This window comes from Nannospalax galili, unplaced genomic scaffold (assembly GCF_000622305.1).
Source record: "Nannospalax galili isolate Female #2095 unplaced genomic scaffold, S.galili_v1.0 scaffold619, whole genome shotgun sequence".
NCBI classification, from domain to species: Eukaryota; Metazoa; Chordata; class Mammalia; order Rodentia; family Spalacidae; genus Nannospalax; species Nannospalax galili.
The window spans coordinates 1,180,396-1,200,178 of NW_008344186.1; the positions used below are offsets into that span (position 1 = coordinate 1,180,396).

At 47.7% G+C, this 19,783-nt stretch overlaps 1 protein-coding gene across 19 annotated transcripts in view; it reads left to right on the forward strand.

The window, feature by feature from the left end:
• Pcbp3 (poly(rC) binding protein 3) overlaps window positions 1–19,116 on the forward strand; it is a 322,999-nt gene extending 303,883 nt beyond the window's left edge. For 12 of the 19 annotated variants that reach the window (XM_008840452.2, XM_029567084.1, XM_029567086.1 and 9 more), the window contains 5 exons: window positions 12,142–12,220; window positions 12,862–12,921; window positions 15,186–15,238; window positions 17,186–17,355; window positions 18,467–19,114. In XM_008840452.2, the coding sequence (XP_008838674.1) occupies window positions 12,142–12,220; window positions 12,862–12,921; window positions 15,186–15,238; window positions 17,186–17,355; window positions 18,467–18,503 (399 nt within the window). In that variant the 3' untranslated portion in view covers window positions 18,504–19,114. Of the gene's footprint in view, window positions 1–12,141; window positions 12,221–12,861; window positions 12,922–15,185; window positions 15,239–17,185; window positions 17,356–18,466 lie in introns of all 19 variants that reach the window. The other 7 variants (XM_017799973.2, XM_008840455.2, XM_008840449.2 and 4 more) reach the window with 4 other exon arrangements.
• Window positions 19,117–19,783: the final 667 nt, after the last annotated feature.

Here is a 19,783-nt window from a genome sequence, read left to right on the forward strand (position 1 = left end):
CACTCTCAGGTCACCACTGTAGACACATCTGCCTCTGGCTGCCTGAGAGGCTGAGCCTGTGAGCCACCAGGCACCCACCTGGCACTTACATCCTTACCAGAATGCACCATTGGGGCTCTGCTCAGCTGCCAGTGCTACATGGAAATAGAGCCTGTGTACTCATTTCAGGCAGGGATGGCCATTGTTGGTAGGTGGTAAAATTGAGTGAAGGGGACCAAGCGGAGCCAGGACATAACTTCCTGTGATGCCGGGGCAAGGCAGTTCCACACATGAAAAAAATGCACACACAGAACTCAAAAGCTAGACTGGTGGAATTTGGTGAAGCTCCAGAACCGAAAGGACAGCATCTAGGTACCTTTGGTAAAAGGCCATGGGTGGACTAGGTTAAGGCTTATCTGTCTTTAACTCAGCAAAATCAGATATTCAAGGACTAATTGTAGGGTGCCTTGTAAGTTTGCTGTGCCCTTTAGTAGTGGCCACCATCGAGTTTTCAGACTGGTGAGGCGTGTGTGCAAGAGAAAGATTTATTTTTCTGGTTGATTTCTGTGTCATTGTGTTGTTTACCTCTTTCTTATACAGTTCTTCTCAGGGTCTCTAAATGGGTAGTTTATAGGACATTTCAGATTAATTCAAACTAATATCCAACTAGCTGTTACTATTGCCTCCTGTGTATGATAAGGTTTGAAGTACTTGATGCTGTGGTTTGGATGTATGTGTCCCTCTGAGATTCATATGTTGAAACCTAATCACAGAAGCGGTACTATTAGGAGGCAAGGCTTCTGTGAGCTAACTAGTTGTTCTGGGCTCTGCCTCACGGGTGGAGTTAGCACACTTTTAAAGCAGACTTCAGGGCACTGCCTCTCCCTTTATCTTTCCACCATGTGAGGACATAACATTTGAGATGCCATCTTCGAAACAGAGCTGGGTCCTTCCCAAACACAAAGTCTTCTGGCATCTTGATCTTGGACTTCCAACCTGTATACCTGGGAGCAGCCAATTCATCATGTTAAAGTTACCCATTACAGCCAGGCGTGGTGGTGCACGCCTTTAATCCCAGCATTTAGGAGGCATAGGCAGGCAGATCTCTGTGAGTTCAAGGCTAGCCTGGTCTACAGGGAGACCCTGTCTCAAAAAGACCAAAAAAATTATAATAATTGCCCATTATACCTAAGGTGTTTTGGTAGAGCAACAAGGATAAACTAGTACTTTGGCTATTTATCATAAAAAGGCTTTTTCTGTGGAAGTTATTGAATTTTCTATAACAAGACGATGAGATTTGTGAACAAAGAGTGGGAACAGAATTGAAGACTTCAGATAATCCACATAAAGCAAAAAGAAAGTGACTGTTTAGTGACATGAGCAGTGAAGGCCAGGATGCTTTTTATCTGCACCTAGTACTTGGTGGGAGTCTTTACAGCATCAAGTTCTTAGAAGGCAAATATACTTATAGGAAATGTTAGCTGCTTTGTAGTGTAGCTGAATATAGCTCATCTCAACCATGTGGCAATTATCATTTAGCTACTTACTCACTCACCTGAATATGCAGGCACATATAATAGACACATAGACTATCCAGAGATGGCTTCTTTATCTTAAACAAGAACATGTACATTTTCCAGACCCAATTTTAAGCAGTTTTAAGTTGGCTCCTGTTTAAAATCACCCACTTGCCAACCCTGTTTCCTTTAGTTCTTACATGACACGTTAGATTTATATCATCTGAAGAGCTCAGGTACTGTGAAGAGGCCAGACACACTGCTAAGCAGAAGAAATTACTTGGGGGTCATGCCTATTACAGTCCTGTCCAGTTCTGTGGAATGGCTGATCAGCATCCTTGGAAGGTACCCATGCTCCTTTGCATCCAGTTCTCTGCTTTGCAGCCTTGGAAAGTATCTAGTCACCTTTGAATCCCATCAGCATCAGTCTGGTAGGGTTTCAGAAATGAGAAAAGAAAATTGTGCCATGTCTTAGGATTCAGAAGCAAATCACTCAGAGCCTGGATGGACAAGTGAGCAGCCGCGTGCACTGCTTAGCTCCTTTCGTCTGTGTTTCTGTCACTTTGCTTGCATCAGTGCAATCACACCAAGAAAGTAGTACTTTCCTCTGGAGGAAATCACAGATGGTCTCAGTTTATATTGAACCACATCCTGATAAAGCCATTAGAAGTTGAAAACACCAAATGTGGTGGCACATGCCTTTAACCCCAGCACTCCAGGGACAGAGGGAGGTGGTTTTCTGTGAGATTGAGGCCAGCCTGGTCTACATAGTAAGTTCCAGGACAGCTGGGGCTAAAGGAAGACCCTTCTCAAAAAAAAAAAAAGTTGAAAACATCCTAAGTTAAAAATGTACTTAATACACTAACATACCGAACATCCAAGTCAGGCACCACTGCACCCCAATATCAGGTGCTTACTCTCAGGATTACAGAGCTGTTGGGAGCTGCAGCTCAGTGCTGCTACTTAGCATGAGAGAACATGAATCATAAGTTGCTGGCCCATAAAATTCCAAGTACAGTTTCTTTTTTAAAAAAAAATTTATTATTTTTATTTTATGTGTATGAGTGTGTTTCCTGCATATATGTGAGTGTACTCATGTCACGCAATGCCTCAGAGGTCAGAAGAGGGCTTCGGATTCCCCTGGAACTGGAGTTAAGGATGGTTCGTAGCCGCCATGTGGATGCCGGGAATCAAACCTGGGTCTTCTGCAAGAGCAGTCAGTGCTCTTAACTGCTGAGCCATCTCTCCACCCCACCCCCAAGTACAGTTTCTATGGATGCACAAGAGCCTTTGTAGGTCAGAACTGTCTATATTGAACCTCAAAGCTACCCTTGTGTATATGAATCTCCGTCTTCCAAGCCACTCCCGTACTTACTATCCCCTTTATTTAGAAGGGGTACTAAAGTAAGCAAACATGAAAATATCAGCATGATGGTACTGACAGACAATATGCCTCTGTGCTCTCACCTGTACCTTGTGCTCTCACATGCATCTTGCACTAGCCTGTGAGATGGACCCCAGGCCATTGGCCTCATACCATGGAAGAGATCCCCTTGACAAGGGTCAATGGGAGTGAGTGGGAGAGTTAGCATTCTAGTGTGCTGCGGCTATTCTGAACACTCTGGGACTTGTTCTTAGTACATCTTTAAATTGTAAAGGCATGAAAGAGTGTGGGGCCTGCTACATTGGAAATGTCCTTCATTCTGTCATTTGAAATAAGAAGCCCCTCTGAGAAAGAGTGTCATCATGATCATTGGTGATCTCAAGCGCTACAGACTGTTACACAACTACCTGGGGTGCTTCCCCTCCTACTTGTTAAGCATCTGCTTCTAGAATCCTGAAGAAAAGTAGGTAAGGGTACCCTTCACTAATGGTGAGAAAAGAAAGAGCCAATAGCAGCCCATGGCTGTCAGCGGGCACTAAGCCTCCTGGTTCTGAGAGTCAGTTCTCATTCTGGAACAAGATTGCTGAACATGGTTTTTTGGTTCCACCTGCCATAAAGCAGAGCAACTACACTGTGCCTCACAGAACAAGAGGCCCAGGTAGCCCTCTGTGGTCTGGAGTTCAGCCTTTACCTTCCTTCCCTCTTTCCTTTTAGGGACCCTCCCCGGCTGAGCCAGTTCCCGGCTTAGCTCTGGTATACCCTCCACTACCCCTTCACCAGAGCAGACTGCATTCACAAGCCCTTGGTGTGACTTGTTTGAATGAGAAAATCTTAGAAGCACTGTAAAGAGGACTGATTCAGAGCATGTGAGGCCCATTGGGGGCCAGAAGACACTAAAATAGAGAACAAGAGGTGAGCCCTGAGAAGCTTCCAAAATTAGTGAGAAAAACCAGTCCTCACAGTTAACTATCCCACAAGTTCCAAATAGGATAAACAAAAAGAACTCCATCTTAGAAATACCACAGTAGGTGCTAGAGTGATGGCTCAGCAGTTAAGAGCACTGGCTGCTCTTTCAGAAGATTCCCAGCACCCCCATAGTTGTTAATGGCTATCCACAACTCCAGTTCCAGGAGATCTGACACCCTCTCCTAGCGTCTTCAGGCATTGCACGACACAGGTGTACTTACATACATGCAGGTAAAACACTCACACATAAAAAATAAGTAAATTTTAAAAATGCCACAATAAAACTACATAACATCAAAGACCAAAGTCAAACCCCATAAACAATCAGAAAGAGTGAGGACATAGCAAAGGAGCAGCAGTGAGAAATACAGTTGCCTTCTCAGCAGAAACCGGCAGCCAAAGACAGTGACATGGAAACAGAAATTATGTCATTCTAAAAGTCTGAGTCAAGAGGATCTTTAAAAGACTTCACTGTAGCCATTTGTAGACAAACAACAGGACCATAAACAACCTTCTAGTGCATGCCTTTCAAAAAAGGGAAAGCTTCTCAGAAGACTGGGATTTCAGAGGGAATGGCAAGCAGAGAAAATGGTAGCCATTTGGGAAAATAAACACAGATCTACAAAATCACTATCAGTGCTGCATAATTGATATTAATAACATAACAACTAAGTGGATAAAAAATATAACACATATGGGCTGGAGAGATGGCTCAGCAATTAAGAACACTGTTCTTGCTGAAGACCTGGGTTCGAATCCCAGCACCCACATGGCAGCTAACAACTGTCCGTAACTCCAGTTCCAAGAGATCCGACAGCCTCTTCTGTCCTCCGAGGGCATTGCACGACACAGGTGCACTTGCCTACATGTAGGCATAACACTTGTACACATAAAATATAATAAATATTTAAAAATATATATATAAAACACATGGTGGGGATGTAGTTTAGTGGTTGAGTGCTTGCCTATCATGCAAAAGGCCCAGGTTTAATCCCTGGTACTAGGGGTACACAAGCATACGTAAGATTAGGATATGAGTGAAGGGGTCACTATACCATTCCGCTAGAGGGAAAGATAGAGGATTTAAGACTTAAATGCCCACATCAGGTTAAGCTCTTATAGTGACCACTAACAACAGGAGCTGTATAACGTCAGCAGTAGTACAGAAAGGAAATGGATGAGGGAAAGCAATCCAAAAGAGTGAGGGGAAACCTAGAAAAGCTGCGCAATTAAAAAGTACCAAGAGATGTGAATTAAAGCAAAGTAAAGAATGGAAATTTCCAGTTAAAACACAAAGGCTGCCAGACCATAGTTTTTAGAGCTAAACAAACATAAGTAAACTGGGAAAATGGGGAAAATGTCTCTTTTTTCTTTCAAGAGCAACCTGAAGCACAGGGACCCCAAAGTGGAAAGATACGCTAGTAACCAAAAGAAGCCTGATGGAGAGTTTGACTGAAATACAGTGGAGTCCTAACATACTGTCCTTTCAGTAGGTGATAGGCCAGGTAGGCAGGGAAGCATCCATAGAATACTTCAGTGGTCCTAATATAATTGTCCTATTGAATAGTAAGTCTAACACCGCTACAGAATTCCTAGAAATGCTTATAAAACTTGATCATATGTCAGACCATGAAGCAGATCTCAGTGTCTTTCAACACTCGGAATCATGCAATCCATGTTCTTAAAACAACACTTGGAACCATGCAGTCCATGTTCTTAAAACAACACTTGGAGCTGGCTTGGTGGCACACATCTTTAATCCCAGCACTTGAGAGGCAGAGGCAGGCAGATCTCTGTGAGTTCAAGGCCAGCCTGGTCTACATAGTGAGTTCCAGGACAGCTGGGGCTACAGGGAGACCCTGTCTCAAAAAGACAAAAAAAGAAAAACCCAACACTTGGAATCATGCAATCCATGTTCTTAAAACACTTGGAACCATGCAATCCATGTTCTTAAAACACTTGGAACCATGCAATCCATGTTCTTAAAACACTTGGAACCATGCAATCCATGTTCTTAAAACACTTGGAACCATGCAATCCATGTTCTTAAAACACTTGGAACCATGCAATCCATGTTCTTAAAACACTTGGAACCATGCAATCCATGTTCTTAAAACACTTGGAACCATGCAATCCATGTTCTTAAAACACTTGGAACCATGCAATCCATGTTCTTAAAACACTTGGAACCATGCAATCCATGTTCTTAAAACACTTGGAACCATGCAATCCATCTTCTTAAAACAACACTTGGAATCATGCAATCCATATTCTTAAAACAAAGAAGTTAGTTTGGAATCAGTAATGAAAAGGTGACTTTTAAGAAAAAAAAAAAAAAGGAAAAAAAAACTCTTTTTTAGGGCTTGAGAGGTGACTTAGCAGAACATTTGTTCTTCCAGAGGACCCAGGTTCAATTCCCAGCACCCATATGACAGCGAACAACTATTCATAACTCCAGTTCTAGGGAATCTTACACCTTCTTCTGGCCTCTGCTGGCATTGCATGCACATGGTGCACTTACATACATGAAGGCAAAACACTCATAAAAATAATAAAATGTTTTTTAAAAACTGGTTTTTACTGAAATTTAAAGACCACCAAAAGATCAGACTAAATAAGGAGATATACTCATATCCATGGATAGAAGCACTAAGCATTTCATGGGTGTCAGTTCTTTCTAGGTTAGTGTATGAGTGCAGTTACAAAGACTTTCTGAGGAAATTAATATGTTCTGAATTTTATACAGAAGGCTATAGACTTAAAAACATTCAGGTGTCCATGAGGAGAATGATAGAAGGGATTTGCCTTCACAGATGAAAAGGTTGCTGTAAGGTTACAGTAACACAGAGCAGTTTGGGTTTGAAGAGAACCTGACGGAGCCCAACCAAACTGATCTCTAGACAGTGCAGGGTCTGGGCCACTAGGGTAAGGAGATCTGCCATAACAGGCTTTCACTACACACCCCAAAAGTGAAGGGGCCATCTACAACTGCTGCCCAACAGTGGGCCATCCAAGGGGACAGTGATTCCTTATGATGACGTTCTCCTGTCTCAAGAATGCTACAAATGCTGGGTGCTGTGGCACACACCTTTAGTCCCAGCACTCTGGGGACAAAGGCAGGCAACTCTGTGAGTTCAAGGCCAGCCTGGTCTACATAGAGAAATCCAGGCCAGCTGGGGCTACAGGGAGACCCTATCTCAAACACACACGCACACGCACATAAACACGTACATGCACACAAAGAAGATACTACAAGAGGGAGAAAGTGGCAGGTTTACAAGGAAATATGGGAGAATGTCCTGTTCTCTGGTCAGGTAAAGAATTCATAAAGAAAACACAAACAGACCAAAAAGGGGAGTGTTGGCGAGCTTAATGACTGCATCGAATTCTGCTCACAAGAGGAGCATTGGGGAAGTCTGCGCAGAGAGTCTGTGAATCAGCAGCAACCAACCCTGTTTGAAAATTGGGCAAAAGATGCTATAAGCATTTTCCCATGTGCGATGAAGTATAGATTAGTGGTGTATATGCCCCATGAGCCATGGTTGCCTGACAACTCACTGAGCTGCAAACTTAAGAACCCTTGTCTGTGTTTTATATTCTGAAGCAGCCCTGACTGGAAAGTCGTAGGTGTTTCTGCAGTATGATGTTTTGCCTTTCCCCCTGCCTGCTGCCTTTCCCCCCTCCCTTGCTCCATCCTGTATCCCCTCCCTTCTGATGATTTGGGGGCACTGGAGCCAAAACTGGTCTTTATTTTTACTTTTTTGAGAAAAATATTTATTTGGCTTATACTTCCAAGTCATACTCCATCATTCAGGGAAGTCAGAGCAGAAACTAATACAGAAGCCATGGGGGAACGCTGCTTACTGGCTTGCTCACTGGCTCGTGCTCAGCAGGCTTTCTTAGCTAGCCCAGACTTACCTGCTCAGGGATGGTGCCCACCCACAGTGGGGTGGGCCCCACATCAGTCATCAAGCAAGGTAATCGCTTACAGACATAGCCACAAGCCAATTTGATCTGTGAAATTTCTTCATGGAAGGTCCCACTTTTCTAAGTAACTCTAGGGTGTCAAGTTGACAATAAAAAGAAACCAGCACAATCCACCCTTGTTGAGTTGACACATAAACACTACTCTTAAACCATAACTTTTCCTTGTTTGTCCCCGAGGTCTTACGTTAATATCATAATAAAAGTCAGGCATAGTTACACACGCCTTTCATCCCAGCAGTCAGGAGGCAGAAGCAGGCACATCTCTGTGAAATCAAGACCAGCCTGGTTTGCATAGCATAGCGAATTCCAAGTCAACTGGGGCTACAGGGAGACCCTAGATCAAAAACAAAATAATATAAAATACAGTACAACTTTTAAAAGTCCCACAGTTCTTAAAATTTTCAACACTTTAAAAGTCTCTTAATTGTGGGCTCCTAAAAATAAAAAAATAAAAAAAGTTACATCTTTTTCCAAAAGGGAAAGGCTGCAGCATAGAAACAGTCAGCTCAAAACAAAACCAAACTCTACCCGTGAAAATCCAAATCTTGTGTTCAGTGTCCAGCATCTGAGGTTCACGATCTTCTGGGCTCCAAAGGGCTTGAGCAGCCCCACCTCTTCACTCTGCCATCCACAGCACACTGCTTGTTTCACAGGCTCAGCCTGGCTCCTCTTCCCCGGCTGCTGTCCTTGGTAGCTGTCCCTGGATCCTAGCATCTCCAGTGTGCCAGGATCTCCACTGCAACTGAGGTTCTACCTTCACCAGAGGCCTCTCCCCTCTGTTCAGAAACTCTGACCCTGCCACGTGGTGCTGGGTCTCAGCTGCTCTCCATGACCTCCTCAATCTTGCATCTCTCATACCTTCAAAACCAGTACCAGGCGGGCAACTGTTACATATTACGAAGTTCAACTACCTGCTTGAGATGCTGCTAGCCTTGGCCCCCTTGGACACAACTTCTGTTTGCTGACCCCAAGAAAATATTCAACAGAAGATCCACAATGCTGATCTCTTATTAATTACAAGTGATTCTTCTTTCCCAGCTAACCAGCATCTGTTGTTCCAGTAAAGTACAAAAAGTTCCACTTCAGCCGTGGTAGTCTCGTGTTAATTACAGCTGATTCTTCAGCCCAACTGACCAGCAACCACTGATTCTTAATCCAGAATATCAACTCCACAAGCCAGGCTGTCTGCATTGTTCTTGACGTTCTTATTCTGTGCTCACAGAACTGAGCTCTAAGCACTCAACCTCAATAACTTTTCAGCTCAAAGTTCCAAACACTTCCACAGTCCTCCCCAAAACAACATGGTCAAGTCCATCATGGCAACACTGTACTTTTCCTGGTACCAAATTCTGTTCTAGTATGCTTTCTGTTTCTGTCATAAAACAGTCCAGCTAAGAGCAACTTGGGGATTTGGTTCATACTTCCAGGTCACAACCCATCATTAAGGGAAGTCAAGGCAGGAACTCAAGCAGAAACCACAGATGAACACTACTTACTGGCTCACTTACCAAGAAATTATTTTTAAGTGGCAGAATTTAATCAAATATTGGAATACCTTTCAGCACTTAATTCTTTAAAAAGTGGAAATTGAGTTCCAAAGAGGTAAGGTGGCCTGATGTGAGCATGGCCACGCCAAAAAGAATACTGGCCAACTTCCATCTCCCCATCTACTCATCCAGCACCATCATGTACTGGCCTAGTCCTGTACCTGTGACATCACTATATATTTATTTGCTAGTGTGGCCATTTTTCCATAAAAGGCAGAAAATGTATTGAGATAGGGAGAGATTAGAGTTAAAAGAAGTACCAAGCTTCTGAACGTCAGAGTCTGGTATAAGTGGATCCCAACTTCATAGGTTCCACGGTTTGCCTGCTAGTCAGTGAATTCTGAAGCCCACCTGGGTGGATGAGCCTCACTTGTGAGACCAGCAGGAAGTAAGACCATAGAACATATGGACAGCTGGAGCTTAGGAACTCCTAGAAACTTAGAGCGTCACCCCCGGATAACATGTAGGCAGCATCCCACAAGCTACTACCACTTAGACTCCTTTTTCCCAGATGAAGGTATCACCACACAGCAGGTCAACATTGGATCCATCAGGCTAGTTCCCTTGCCCTCTAGCCCACATGCCCTGATCCATATCCCATTCCCCTGCCATCCTGACTTATGCATAGCTCCATACTCAGAAAAATAAAGAGGGCTCTGTCCTCAGTGCAGCATCATAGTCAATGGGCACAGTAGCATAGGGACAGTGGACATGAGTGGGGTACAGCTTCCAGAACTCTTCAGGCCTGTAGACACCCACACACATCACACCCAGCACCTCTTCCAAGGCTCCCTTTGCAGATCCAGGTAGAGGTGCACCCTCTGGGGTGCCCTTCTGTGATATGCCTGTGTCAGAAACACTACCTTCACCGGGTCCTAAGGTGGAGCTAGAAGGATCTTTGGCCTCTCCTTCCCTCCCCTGTGGAGCATCACATCCCACCTGGAGATACAGTGTTGTCCCTAAGATGTAGCCTTGAGACTACAAAGGTCCTTTGCCTTTGGCCATGGCAGTGTATCTGTTAATGCAGAGTCACAGCACAGGTGCAGATGTGAGCCATGTGGGAACCAGGGTTCATCTGCCCAGGGCTAGCAGCTGGTGCTTTGTGACAGCAGAAAGTAGGGATACTGTTAGCTCACTAGCTGTGAGCTGCCACATATCACTTCTTCAGGGGATCCTAAAACCAAAGCTGAGCCCAAGTCATACATCCCCTAACCTGACCTGTTCTGAATGCCCTGGTCAAGTTTAGGATGCAGCCAGTCTTGCCTGTGCAGGCCTAGCCAAGAAGCCAGCAGCCTGGAGGAGGGGTGGTTTTGCAATTGGGATGTGCCCATCTTTCTGGGGAGTCAAACATGGGAAAGTGCTAGTGTCCCAATACTGAGCCAAGGAAGATGGCTTTCTGCAGCCATTAATACCCTATAGTCTTGGGCTCATCTGTAAAAGTTCTGTCCAAGAGGTGTCACCAGAAGCCACAGGCCCAGCCTATGGAAGCAGGAAAGGGCCAACCAGCTGGCAAGCACCCCAGAGGCTCTCCTGCAGGCCAGTACCAGCTCAAAGACTGTCAGGAAGGGCCAGGGCATAGGCAGCCCCTAATCTTCACAGGGCATTAATCTTAGCTCTGGAAACAGTACAGGAAAGATCTGCTGAAAGGCACCTGGGCAAGCTGCTTGTTCCTAACACAGCTTCCTATGTCTCAGAACCCACATTCTCTGTGTGAGGACAGATATTAAGCAGCCAGCTCTTGGAGACGATGGTTTCACTTCCAGAGTGCTCTACTCACCAGTCATACTGGCATCTGCTGCAGCGTCTCACAGCTATCCTCTCTTCAGGTTGGCTAGCTATGCAGCCTGACCATAAAGACAGCAAGACTCCAGAGCCCGAGTTGATGGCACAGCCTTGTTAGAACCCATTTGAGAAAGAAGGGGTGACATTGTGTGTGTGCACTGTCTGGTGGTTCCCTGTTGCAGGATGCCCTCATCTGCATCTGTCCCTCAGGAAGCCAGGCCTGAGGAAGCCTGTTCCCTCTGCTTCAGTGCCCTAGACTCTCAGAAGGGTAGTATGGTTCACAACATTCCACCCTGCCCCTTTGCTCAGTGTGACCAGGCCTGGTCACATTTACCTTTCTCCTCTGATAGTACATTGTTCTGAGGAATGAGGCTCAGATAAAATGCATAAAGGAACCATATGCCCAAAGCCCCACCTTGAGAAGCCTTGTGGCTAGTACAGCCTGGGGGACTGAAGTGGGCACTGGCAGAGCTGCCTTCTAAAAGCCTTGTCCTTGGGTCCCTTGGTATCATTCATTCACTCATGCCCTGTCACCCTGCGTAAGTCAGGAAGTTCCCTGGAGGTGGCTTTATAGGCCAGGTGAGTGAGGCCTAGCATGAGGCTAGATCCAGGGCAAGTTTGAAGACCTGCCTCTCTGGACCTTAGAGGTGCTAGCTCAGATATGTCAGTCTTAGGAGCCCAGCTGGCCCTGCTCCATGTCTTTCAGAGCTCCCAGGGCCACTGGCCCCTACCTACCTTCCCTCCCCCAACCAGCCTGGTGAGGGACAGGCATAGCTGATTCAGGCCCTTGGCTGCTGACAACCAGGCCCATTGGTTCCACCCAGGCCAAGTCCTTGTGTCCTGCTGCAGCGTCTGCCATGTGTCCGCATGGCCCCTCTGAACCTCTCTGTGCAAAGTTCTGTTACTGCCATTTTTAACTTGGTGTGACTTATACTCGATAACAATAACCTTCTTAGCTCTCATGTCCCTCCTACCCCAGCAGTTGACCAAGCTCCACCAGTTGGCCATGCAGCAAACCCCCTTTCCTCCCCTCGGACAGACCAACCCCGCTTTCCCCGGTACGTACCCAGCTGCCCTTTTCTGACCTCTTTTCACCTGGGGACTCTCTTTCTGAACTCCATTCAGTGCAGTGAGTAGCACAGGTGCTGTCAACACTGAGTGCTGAATCTGTGGTGGTAACACAGTGGGCTTGCACGCAGTGAGGCAGGGCGGGTCTCTCCGTCTCCCTTTGTGGGCTAGTTTACTGTTCTTGGCATCCATGTTCTTGCCCTTTGAAGGTCTGTATGTGCATAGCAGTGCTCTATGAAACCCACAGTCCATCCCCAGGTGGTCTTTCCCACAAAGACTTCTTGGCTAACCCTGGAGCGCATCCTTTGCCCGAAGCAATCACTCTGACAACAGGAGTGGCCCCAGTCCTGGTTGGCACAGCCCTGCCTGGGATAGCAGTGACAGGAACTAGCTCCCACCCAGGCCTATGGTGAAGCAGTCAGAGCGGCTGGCCACAGCCTGGCCAGACGTCTACAGCAGGTGTGCCTCTCACAGAGGAAGAGCCGCCCGATGGCCATGGCCGGTGAGAACACACCGGCCATGCACATCGGCCGTGCATGCACCAATCATATTTTGAGCTTCCCTAGTTGAAGGGAACTTGCTTCTCTCCTTGAGGGCAAAACAGTAAACCTCTCTCTTCTTTGCTCTCCAGGAGAAAAGCTGCCTTTACACTCCTCCGAAGAAGCTCAAAATCTGATGGGCCAATCGTCAGGTAACACAGACCACAGTGCTGGGGAGCAGGCCAGGGGGGCCATGTGCAGAGGAAGGGGGCACCCACACTCAGGACAGCTGAGTGTCTGGTGCCCATGTCTGCCAGCAGTTTCCCATGGCACAGACTATGGATGAGCCACCTCAAGGAACACCCAAGAGCCAGTGATGGGTCCATTGAACTGTTGGTGGATGGTGGGTCCGAGCAGATGCAGCATACAGTTACCCCTTGAGCACACAGGTGGCCTAAGGCAGTGTGCATCTATGTGAGGAGGGTCTGTCTGTTCTGTCACTAATTCTCTGGCTATGCAGTATGTGGGAATGCACAGTGAAAATGACTAGGGACCAAGGGGTGGCACCAAGGGGTGGCATGTGCTTGTTAAAGATGTATCTTTCTGGACACAGGAGCAAACTCTTAGAACATGAATATTTTTGTGCTTTCTTCTGGCTTTCATTTAAATGCCTGTTCCCAGGACACTTCAGGGCAATGGACCTTATGGGCCATTGTGTGTGCACACAGCTGACACTACAGCCTCCTGGCTGCCTTCTGACAACTCTGTCCCAACCAAGGCCTGAGAGACCTGCCTCAGGAGCACATGTTCATGAAAACATGGACCCCCCATGGTAACATAGCAGCAGTGGATGAGGTGTGTGATGAGACAGCCAAGTATGGAGGCTCCTACCACAGGCCAGGCTTTACTCCTAGCATAGGCCATCAGCTGCATGGTGATGGCCCTGGCTACGGAGGCTTGTCCTGAATACAGGCTTTAAACAGGCATGTCCTTAGCTAGCCCCTTAATTTTGGTGCCTCTGAAAAAGTATTCTCTTTCCTGCCTCAGTCAAATGCCACATTCAACAGATGTGCTATGCTGCCCTAGGACCTTCTGTCCAGGATGCAAATAGTACTAAGAAAGCCTTCAAAATGACATTTTATATGCCCCTATTTATGGAATGTGTATAATGACTAAATAGCTAAATCACTGGTATTTAAGAAGATTATTATTAAAAGAAGATAAAGAACAGAAACTCCAGATTTAAGTATGCAAAAGAAACAGCAGAATTGGGGGTAAATTGGTTCGCTTAGCACTTCTACCTAGACCCGACTGTGTTGGCTATCTGCCCTCGGGGTCACACCTTGGCAGGTGTCACTATGTGAAAGATTGTGAGCAGGTCATCCACCCAGGGACCTGGGGATGGGAGGGAGGCCAGGCTAGAACAGAAGCTTGGAGAGTGAGGGGCACCATAAGAAGTAGGGGCTCACTGAAATTGTTTGGGGGATTCTAGGCTTAGGGACTATGTGGATATGGGACTCAGTGGTTGGAGGAAAGGTGGGACCAGTAAGAGCACAGAGTAGAGAGCAGGCATGGGTTGTGGGACATTCTGAAGGAACATGGGTGGGGCTGGCCATCCCGAAAGGCTAGAGCCTGGAGTCTGGACACAGCAGCAGCCCCCATGTCAGGACCTTTGTTGGATCCAGGAGGCAGAATCAGAGATCAGCTTCAGAGATCAGCTTTAGACTTGCAGGTTTGAGCTGCCTCTCATTGAAATGGGGCTGCAGTATTCAGAGGATGTAGTGCCCCAGAGGACAGCTGTGGAAGCGTCTACTGCAGTGGTTCTCTGACTGTATTGTCACTACTTCTGAGGCAGGAGAGAATTAGCACTGGGACTCAGAAGCTACCTATTATCTGATGACATAAGCTAAGATTTGCAAAGATGAAAAGCTGGGCTTAACCATGTGTGGTGGCCTTTGGACAGAGTTAGGGCAGCAGCAGAATGAACAGTGTGTGCTTTGTCATTTCTAGCCACCTGCAACAGAACTACATGAGGTCCCAAGGTAGAGCAGCGTGGCGCTCAGCACCAAATTCTCCCTGGACAGAGGGAGAATGACTGCTGAATGCCACTGTGACCAGTATGGCCTGTGCTCCTGCTGCCTTGCAGAGACCTGAGACATGATAGCTGCCCTCTCTTAACCCAGAGTTATACAGGAGTATAAGCTGTCACAAGAGTTAAACAAGCATAGCAGGGGTGAAATCATGTTGCACCCAGAAGGAACAAGGGAAATGTTCCTGTGGGGGAATTCCTTTTCCTTTTGAAAGAAGTTGGGGCTCAGGAGGTTGGATTATACCTGGGCCTGGGAGGTACCACAGCCTGGGCCCCTGGCCTGTGCTGACCCTTACCTCGGCCAACTCAAGGAAATGTGGGCCGGGTCTATGTGTGATAATGAGCAGCTTTCCCTCCAGTCTAACCATGTCTCCTCGGTATGCCCAGGTCTGGATGCCAGCCCCCCAGCCAGCACTCACGAGCTCACCATTCCCAATGATGTGAGTATGCCCTCTGTACCTCCTGTCTTCACACAGAAAATCATCTGTCTCTCACTGCCCATGATGCCCTCATGGCCCAGGCCACACTGTTGGATCTCTTTCCTCCTCCCTTTCCCACTTTAAGCTAATACACTGTCCATGAAAGTACAGTTTTACATCCCCAAGGTGGCATACAGTTAAGGGGCACTGAGGACATCAGGGTGAATCAGAAGTCAGTGCCAGGGCTGGGCTAGGAGTCTGTGTTGTGATGACAGCGGCACTCTGACTTAGGGGCTTGGAGAATAGGGTAACCCAGAAAGATTCTGCAGTAAAGTCACCCACACTGGAGGTTTGGCATTCTCTGGGACCTGAAGTTGGTTGGATGTCACAGTTTGTCTGGATTCCTTACTTTAGTGCCCTAGTCTGTTCCTGCCCCAGGAACAACACAGCTGTGGTCTCAAGAGCATCTCTCAGCACACTTGGTCTTTCTAGACTGAGTAGGGGCCTGGAGGAGAGGTAGGGGACAATCTCTGAGTTGCTAGACCACCCCCCTGATGGGGAGAGAAGGAAAGGCCATGTCTTTGAGAGACCTTGCTAAGGTAGCAACGGAGAAAGTCTATGGAACATGAAGGGACTGCCCGCTGTCCAGGTCTTATCCAGTCCCAGTCTGTCCTAAAGCTAGTCCCCACCTGCACCCCACACATGCATAGGAGTCCAGAGGCCAAGCCCAGGTGTCGGGAGCCATCTACCTTGTTTTCGGAGACAGTCTTCTCACTGGGACATGTGGCTCTCCGAGCCTAGCTGGGCATCAAGCCCTACCCAGGAATCTACCTGTCCCTGCTCCTTCAGTGCTAGGGTGATAAGTGCATGCCACCACACCCACATTTTTACATGTGTGCCAGGGCTTGAACTCAGGTCCTCATGCTTGTGTGGCAGGCACTTTACCCACCCACTGATGTATCTCTCTCACCTACTAGTTTGGATTTTGAAGAACCTTTACTTTCCTCTCCTTGCACCAGCCAGACAAGAAACCCCAGACCTGCCTCTTCCCTCCATGTGAGCCAACCATAGTAAAGACATATTTGGGAATTCAGGGGGATCCCAGGCTTGAGTAAAGAGAGCAGACAGTTGGGCAACAGAGCAAGCAGGCCAGGGACACTACAAGCCCCTCCAACTGGTGCCTCTGAGCTGCCAGGAGACATTGTCTTCCCTGCTTCCCCAGTCCATCCTGCTGCAGCTGGGCCATACAGAGGCACTGCCACCAACCCCAGGCATCTGTTCTGCTATCTGACAGGCTCAGGTTCCCCTGGTCATTAGAAGGTTACATGGAACTCAACCCAGGTGGAATGGTAGCATCACTGTGTAACCTTTCAGCTCCTAGAACATTTCTGAGGTTGGGCCAACTTGACAGACTGTCTTTCTGGGTAAGAGTGTCACGGTCACCTCCCCCTCTGCTTTGTAGATGGAAGCGTTCTGTGTTGTACATTCCCCTTTCCCCTCCTTGTGCCATGGTTTGTACAATGCATGGGCTCCCACAGCCTCTGGGTTTTCACCAGGTAGGGAGTCTCCTTAAAGGCTGCTAACCTGAATCTTGTTTCACACCCACAGTGCAAGTGCTCTGACCCAAGCTTTCTTTTAAGCTGAAATGGACTTAAGACACAGGAGGCTAGGTCTTGTAAGAGTTGTACACCTGTTTGCCATGCCTGCTATACAGTGTGTGAGCACTGGTTTTCCCAGCCTGTGCTGTCCTCCTAGAAGTCTTTCTAGAGAAGGGTGCTGCTTCTTAGAAGGCAGCTTCTCTCACTCACATATTCTGAACTTCTCTTTCCACCCTGCACAGGAAGGCCACTAAGTTCATGGGCACTGTAGGAGCCTATACCCTTAGTTGTCCCCACAGGACTCTGTCAGGCACCCTAAGGAGGCGCTCCTGGGCTCTTCTCTAAGAGATTCCTCCATCACTTCCTCTAGCTTATAGGCTGCATAATTGGACGCCAAGGGACCAAAATCAATGAAATTCGACAGATGTCTGGAGCTCAGATCAAAATTGCCAATGCCACCGAAGGGTCGTCAGAGCGTCAGATCACCATCACGGGGACCCCAGCCAATATCAGCCTTGCCCAGTATCTCATCAATGCTAGGTGAGTGTCTCTCAGGACATTGGGGCCTTCATGGGGCCCTTGCTAGCCATGGCCTGAGCCCCGCATCCCAGCTAAGGCAGTAAAAACCCAAGCATGCCCTCCTTTCTGGTAGCATGTAGAGAGAGCCGTGATAGAGACAACAACCACACAGACAAGAGCCACTCCACTCACCCACAAGGAGCCCAGAAGCTGCATTGAGGGGCCTGGCAGGGTAGCAGTGACGCCATAGCCAAAAAGAAGCCCTAGATCTGGCCCCTTCAGGAGACAGCCTGGACCAGATCCTCATTCTTCATCTTCACAGAACAGTGCGGGACAACGACAAGACAGAGCAGCCCTCGTGGCAGGGTCGTACCATTGTTCAGCTCCACAAGCACCCCTTCCACCCTCCATCATGTAGACATGAGCATGGCATGGGCATCCTAAGGAACACACCTTCCCCTACCCTGGGGTAAACTCCTAGAGAGCTGAGCCTGCAGGTGGGGGAGACTGACAGTGCCAACAAGTGGATGTTCCCCTGCATGGGCCTGTTGCTCCCCATCCTGGTGACCAACCCAAGCTCCAGGCTTGAAATGTATACAGGACTGGACAAGAGCATTGAACTCCCCAGCTCTCCATTTTCCCATTACCTCCTCCCATTTAGCATTCAGGCTGTGCCCATTTCTGACCTTAAGCCCACCTACCTCAGCAGGGCAGAGGCCAGGCAAGGGTCGGGCAGGCCTTTTCAGGATAAGAGCAGGACCTGGAGTGTTAGCAGAATTAGAGTGAATCTGGGGGTAGGGCTCGGGGAAATGCCAGTTTCTGTCTCACCTGTTCTGAGTACAGTGTCAGCAGCCCTTTTGAAACTGGCCAGGGTTCCCATCTGTGTCACAGCTCCTCCTGTGACCAAGTCCTTAGGGAAAGAAGACCCCACAGATCTGATCTGACAGGCCTCAGCCCAGTGTGCTAAGTGTGTCCTCTAGCTCATAGGTGCTGAATGGCAATCTAGGAGAGTTCGTCCTCTAAAATCGACATGTGCAGCAAGTGATGAGGTGCCTCTCACCCTAGTGTGACAGCTCCAACCCACTTTACAAGAAGTCTGTGATGCATCCCCTGTGCCTTTTGTCTGTTCCAGGCTGACATCTGAGGTCACCGGCATGGGTGCGCTCTAACCTACCCAGGATCCTCTGCTCCACACATCTGATGGCTCCAGCCTGCAGCCTCACTGGCTTGCACACTGTACAGACCGCCTGTCCTTCCTCGCAGATATGAATAGAGCGTTTTCTTTATAAACAGACAATAGTGTGTGTCTGTCCACTCAGGCTCTGTGCGCTCTGTGTTAGTATAGCCTCCACACATTAGCATGCAACTCTTTACTTTAATGCTCAGCATATTCCCATATGTGATGTTTCAGAAATTCGTTCCTCAATATCTGTGACTATCTGTTTAAAAGTTAGTTTCATGCTTTGGCAGCATTTCTTGTGTCCTACTATCCCTTGTTCTCACATACCCTCCTCTCCTACCTGGTCTGCTGACTTGAATTTCCACCCTAATTTGTTATGCTGAAATCAGGGAAGTGCCCCAGGAAAGGAGGGACTTGGGGAATGTCTGAGAAGCAGAGTGCCAGAGGGTGGGACGGGACCCTGGTTTCATTGGATGTCTCATATCAGGGGGCAAGGCACTCATGGCCCCCAGTTATCTTCCATGGTGGCTAAGAGCAAGGACTTACCAGGAAGCCCATCTGTATCCATCAGAGTTCAATAAATGTCACGTTCCTCCCCGATGGCTCTGGCTTCTCTCTGCTCTGCCACTCTCGGTTCCCATATCCATGAGACCCACCTGAGGCTAGCCTGAGAATCCAGAGATCTTGGGTTCCTTCTCACAGGCAAATGAAGATTCCATTCTTTCTATTACTTGCATTGGGTCTTTTACCATCATGTTCTGTCTGTAAAAATACTTAAAATGACAAAAATGAAAACCCTTCTCTTGTCCAGACACTAGTGCCAGGTTCCAACTCTGTAAAACTGCCCAGCATGGAGCTGCCCATGGAACAACTCTGGGCCAACCTGATTTGGCTTCTTGTCCACTGCCTGTGTAGAAAAAGCAGTGATGCCCCTTGGGGTGCGTTCTCATGCCTGACTCCCCCAGTCCATTGGCTCCTGAGACCCCAGGGCTGCTCCAGTTCCCTTACCTGCTAGGCTGTGGGGATTTTCCTTACTGAAAGTAAAAGACCCTACTGTGGCCTCAAGGGCCATGGGAACTAGGTTTGGCAAGGCCTCAGAGGCAAGGTCTTGGTTCCACTGGCCATCCTGTCCCATGCAGACACAGAGGAACACTGTTCCACAGAGCTCATTGGACGAGTTGTTCCACATCTGATGTGGACTGAAGGTCAGAGGTGACCTTGGTTATGGAGGCTCAGCTCTACCTGTCATCCTTGAAGATAAGTAAATGG